The 5,658-nt window shown below is 52.6% G+C and overlaps 1 protein-coding gene across 7 annotated transcripts in view; it reads left to right on the forward strand.

Moving 5' to 3' along the window:
- Nucleotides 1–5,658, forward strand: part of ASXL2 (ASXL transcriptional regulator 2) — a 134,339-nt gene that overhangs the window by 115,955 nt on the left and 12,726 nt on the right. For all 7 annotated transcript variants that reach the window (XM_074820415.1, XM_074820410.1, XM_074820411.1 and 4 more), the window contains one exon: nucleotides 3,035–3,140. In XM_074820415.1, the coding sequence (XP_074676516.1) occupies nucleotides 3,035–3,140 (106 nt within the window). The remainder of the gene's footprint in view (nucleotides 1–3,034; nucleotides 3,141–5,658) is intronic.

A 5,658-nucleotide genomic window follows, 5' to 3' on the forward strand; every position in this document is an offset into this window, starting at 1 on the left:
GCAGTGGGTGAGGTGGTCAAGTTCAGGGTCGCGGTTTGGGCCTGGAGGCTGGTGTCAAGCGGAGACTACGGGGGCCTGTCCAGGCACCGGTGCTATTGGCCTTTATCAGTGACCGGGGGGTGTTTGTGGACCCAAAACTGAGGGGAACTTGTCAGTGTGTGCAAGGGCAGGGTGGGACCAAGACAGGCCTGATCCTGCCCCTGGGAGGGAGCAGCCCCTGGCAGTGATACGGGGCCCCTCACTCCAAAAAGGCCATTGACTGACTCGAGCGTGTCCAGAGAAGGGCAACGGAGCTGGTGCAGGGTCTGGAGCACAGGTCTGATGGGGAGCGGCTGAGGGAACTGGGGGGGTTTAGTCTGGAGAAGAGGAGGCTGAGGGGAGACCTCATGGCCCTCTGCAACTGCCTGAAAGGAGGGTGCAGAGAGGGGGGATGAGTCTCTTGAGCCAAGGACCCAGCGGCAGGCCAAGAGGGAATGGCCTCAAGCTGCGCCAGGGCAGGGTCAGACTGGCTCTTAGGAAGGATTTCTTTGCAGAAGGGGTTGTTGGGCGTTGGAATGGGCTGCCCAGGGCAGGGGGGGAGTCCCCATCCCTGGAGGGGTTGAAGAGTCGGGTTGACCCAGCGCTGAGGGATCTGGTGGAGTTGGGAACGGTCAGGGTGAGGTTCATGGTTGGACTGGAGGAGCTTCAGGGGCTTTTCCAACCCAGATGATTCTGGGATTCTGGGCTGGGGAGGGGTGACCTCACGGCAGCCCCCTTGTACCCACAGCCAGGCTTGTCCCAGTGGTGCAGGGCAGGAGGACGAGAGAAAACGGGCACGAGTCAGCCAGGATAGAAGGAAAAGTTTTGCCCCACAAGGAGAGTCCAGCAGTGGGGGGGCCCAGAGAGGTTCTGTCATCTCTGAGCTTGGAGGTTTCCAAGACCGGCCTGGCCAGAGCCCGAGCGACCTGGTGGAGGCCGAGCTGCCTCTGCTCCGTGCTGGGGGGTGGGCTGGGGACCTCCCGAGGTCCCTTCCAGCCCTGGGGGAGGGTTTTCACTGTGCGTCGCCGGGGCTGAGGCAGAGCGATGCTTTTAGCTGAAATGTTTCAGCTGGGAGACAAAGGTGGCGTAGCCACGGCGCTGACAATCCAGGAACTCGCCACCACAGCAGAGCCTGTTTCAAACGGATGAACATTGTCCCCTGGTGCTAAAGGGCTGCGAGCGAAGGCAGATGTTGCGCTGTTCCTGATGCAACAGACTCTCTATTTATAAGGGACCTGACCAAGTTTATACAAAAATAGAAAAGAAAGTCGATGAGATTCTGGTTTGGGCCCTCTGTACTTGCTGCAATAAAAAGATGCCTGTCCTGATTTAATAAGAGTGTATCAAAAAGGGACACACTCTTAGTTTCCTTTGGATATATTGTGATAACTGCGTGGAGAACAAACTCAGCAAGATTTTTCTTACGATCCCCTTATTTGACAGGAGAAAATTGTTGAGAATCAAAGTGCGCGGTGATGGAAGTATCCAATTTTTGTTAATCTCTTTAAAGAATCCCCTGGGTTTGCTAACTGCAGCATCAGGAAAGATCTGATTCTAGGGACTTTCCTCCAGTGCTGAAGACCACAAACAAAATGGGGTGTGAACTAGATAGACTGTGAGAACCAGTGAAGCCTTGAGGCTCAAGGTCCGGTGGCTGCAGTTGTGTCACAAAGCCAAGCTTTATGTTGCCTAATGATGAACTCTTAAAATACTGACATAGTCTTACAAACCTTAATGGTTCAAAGCTGTGCTGGGGAGGGCTCAGCCTCAGCTTTAGGAAACGTTTCATCCCAACAGCGACATGGGCACGCGTGGAACGTGCGCTGCCAAGGTGCGAGAGGGTGGGGGTTGTTTCCCACCCGCCTGCGACACAACGGCACCGTTGCCAGAAATATTTTGTGCCATTTGTGCTGGGCAAGGTGTCTTTGATGCCCTTTGTTGCACCCCAGCCAGCCACGGCCGGCGTTTCGAGGTGCCGTGTTGCTTCGCCATCCACGTAGGGAACACCTCAGACCCTTCAGAAGATGGCTGTGAGTTAAACTCACCAGAGTGAAAAGAGCAGGCTGGTTTTACTGTTAATAACTAAAGGATATAACCAAGTACTACAGAAAATAAGCAGTAAGACAAATACAGAACAGTACACTTAATTATTACTACATACAGTTAAGCAAGGCAATGCACCCAATCATTGCTACACGACGGGGAGAACAGTGATTAAGAAAGATCCCTCATGTATCCAGACCCTCAGACGCTGGCAGCCCCGGGTCAGTGAGGATTTGGAGTCCCTCTCCCTGCAAGGGGGAAGTCCCACGCGAGGCGTCCACCCGTAGCTGAGGCGTCCAAAGTCGGAGCAAGCGGGTCCGGCCTTCTGCACCAAACCTCAGCAAGGCAGGATAGCTGGCACCTTTGGTTTGAGCGGAAACATCTGGTTTCATCCTCCTGTTGGATTCCACCCAAAGCCCGGCCGGGGCTCGGGGGGGAGAACCAAGGGAGTTTCTAACAAGGCCAAACACTTGGGGTCTCGACCTTGAAGGAGGCTGAGCAAGGGCAGTTGGATACATTCTCTCAGCATTTCATCCTCACTGCTGATTATGTTTTGTCTAAGCTACATCTTTCACTAGTGAGCATACGTATTTCGTTAATGATCAGATACTAATAATTAATGCTAATGGTAGTGCAGATTTTACTACTTCGCAGATATTAATAATAATAATGGATAACAATAATAACTAAATAATACTAATGGATAGCGTTTTGTTGTGAGGTTCATCTAGAGGTCAGCTTTGTTTCGGGGCCCATTGTTGAGGCCCTGGCACTACGCACACGTTTGTGTGGTGGTTGGGTGCGTTTAAGTGCCGTTTCACATGAACATCCCCTGGCAGCCAGAGCGGGCGCTGACGGGGAGTGAGGGGCGAGGAGCAGGCAGCTCAGGAGATGCTCCTGAGGGCTCCCCTCACGATCCCCATTCCTTTTCTCTGTGGCTTTTTCTGAAGATACCCTTTATTGCATTTTACAGGTGAGTTTACACCAGAAATGCAGCTGAGGATACGGCAAGAAATAGAAAAGGAAAAGAAGGTGGAGCTGTGGAAGGAACATTTTTTTGAGAGCTACTATGGTCAGAGGTAAGACATTCAGCTGGTTTCGAATCCCTCAGTGCCTCTGCAGACGTTCCTGTTGCTGCATCTGCAGCCTGCTGTCAGTAAACGCTACATCTCCTTCATCCTGAAACCTGAAAAAGGTCTCTGGCTTCACCCCCCTGCTGCGGAGCTGCACAAACGCCCGAGTGTTTGCCCTCACGACTTCTAATGCTTTAACCAGTGTAGTGGTCTTTTCTTTGGAGGGGGGTGTCCTTCAGACTTCACATCTTAACTTCCCCCACTCTTTACCAGGAGATTTTGAGACAGTCCCCTCTGAGGGTTCTGCCGGTGTCGGGATTCTGGCGATCCATGGGTGTGTGGTGGTTGAGCGAACTCTACCTCACTCCCTAAAATCTTGGGTGTTTCCCCACATCTCCAGTCAGACCCGTGTTTGGCTCAGCTCCCGAGTCTGCGAGTCTTTTATTCTGCATTTCTTTTTGCTTCAAGGTTTTCCCATCCTTCCAGGCTACGGAGAGGATTTCAGGTTTCTGTGCGAGTAACTAAGAAACGTGAAAACAGACGCATAGAAATAACTACTAAGGAATTTCTTATCCTGCATCCTGACCCTTAGCTTCTATGCTTGTCCTTGACTGTCAGCCAGTTTTCCTCACATTCACCTCTGATGTTTTAGCCCTCTGGAGCATTTGGGTTATTTCAAGCCCTGTTTCTGTCACTCTGACAGTCTGGGGGTTGCAGTGAGCCCGAGGCCGCGGTGTGTGCACGTGCAACAGGCCAGCTGCCATGCCGAGGACGGGGGTCACCGGGCTGAGAACACGGGGGAGGTCATGGCCTTAGCAACGAGCTTTGCTCAGCCAACTTCCCCGGCCCTCCCAGCGCTGAAACCCGGGATGTCACCGCGCGTGGGGCTCTGCTGGAGGGTGAGAGGTGACCGCCCTGTTCTTGAGGGTTACGGGGGACAGGGGACAGCGTGGAGGTGTGTCAGGTCCTGCTCAGAGGAGGGAGACAAGTGACTCAGATTGGTAAATCCCCAACGGAGTGGACAGCGGTGAGACAAGCCTCAAAGTCCAGACATTTATTACTTCCCACAATGTACTAATTGGATACATGATAACTGGCTGAGTATATAACGAGTTGTGGCAAGCAATACAGTGTGCCTTGTGTTGCTTAACGGCAGTGAAGGAAAAGGGGAAAAAGGAAAGGAGGGAGATGGAGGGAGCAGAGGAATAGAGATCACTGCTCTGGGCTCCTCCATCCCGCCAGCGAGGGTTCCAGGAGGCATCTGCCTTCTTCACTTCACTCTCCGACCCCCCCTCTCCTTGCCCCCCCTCAATTTATACCCCCTCTCCTTGGGTCCGTCCCCTAGGTCGACCCACACACCTACGTATCCCGTGGATGGGGAGGGGTCAGGTGTTTCATGGGATGATGTAATTAGCATGATCTTGTTAGTCTTCGTTAGCATATCCAGGGTGTTCACTTTAATACACCTTCCGTGGATCACGAAGCAAAGGTCGTTCACCGGACAGATGCCCCTTGAGACTTGACCAGGTACCCCAGAGCAGAACCGTCCTGTCCCCACAGGGCTCCCCCCTCCAGCTGCCTCCTGTGTCACTGGGGCAGCCTCATCAGCTTCGACCTCCCCACCACCCACCCCGGCACTGGAGTTTCATTCCTTGCGAGTGCTTGAGACATTCCTCAGCTCGGAAGCCTCCACTCCCCCCGCTATCCTCCATCTCTTGCTCAGGCTGTTGTTCTCAGTCCATTTTTCTCACAGGCCTGTTTTTACACGTCGTCTCTCACAAGGTGACACACACAACAGAACCTCCGTTCTCTTTAGTTTCCAGGGCTTTGTCTGGTGGAAATTGATCCTGTGGTTTCATGGGTTCATGGTTGGGCAAAAACACCAAGTTTGCTATTTCATTAAGAGGAGTGGATGAAGTTAATCCTAAATCAGGCGTCTCTCTGGGAATTGGATCCCGGCTTGTTCATTTCTTTCACAGCAAAGCCGGGTGAATTCCACGGGAACCCTCGCAGCGTTTTGCTGCTGGAGAAAGGCCACAGCGTCGGTCCTAAGCGAAGGGCCCGTCCCTGGTCCTGGCGTGAGCCGTGTTCCTCTGGAGAAAAGGGCAGGACCCTTGCAGTGTCCCTCACCACAAATGTCACCCTGGGAGCCACAGGCCAGGGCAGCTGGCGGGGCTGTTGCGTGCTGCAGGGATACCACTGCGGTGGCTGATAAAGGGAATATTTACCGGTAGCCAAATTCATTTGGTTCGCAGCCTGGACAGTCTGTATCTGGTGAGAGGACTTGGATCCACCCTCCGTTCCGTGTATTTCATTGAGCTGGTTTTAAACTTTGCTATTAAGTTCTGTTTCACGTGGAGGTCCTGACAGTACTGCAGGTTTTCAGAGGTCATAGCATCCAAGTAGGTGTGTGGGACGTATTTATTTAGGGTGTGGCAAGCAGAGAATCCTCTCTGTTTTCGTAAGGATAGCACGCTTTTTGCAAGAATGTTTTACAAATTAAAAATTCTGTTTTTATTGATAG

This window comes from Strix aluco, chromosome 3 (genome assembly GCF_031877795.1).
Source record: "Strix aluco isolate bStrAlu1 chromosome 3, bStrAlu1.hap1, whole genome shotgun sequence".
NCBI lineage: Eukaryota > Metazoa > Chordata > Aves > Strigiformes > Strigidae > Strix > Strix aluco.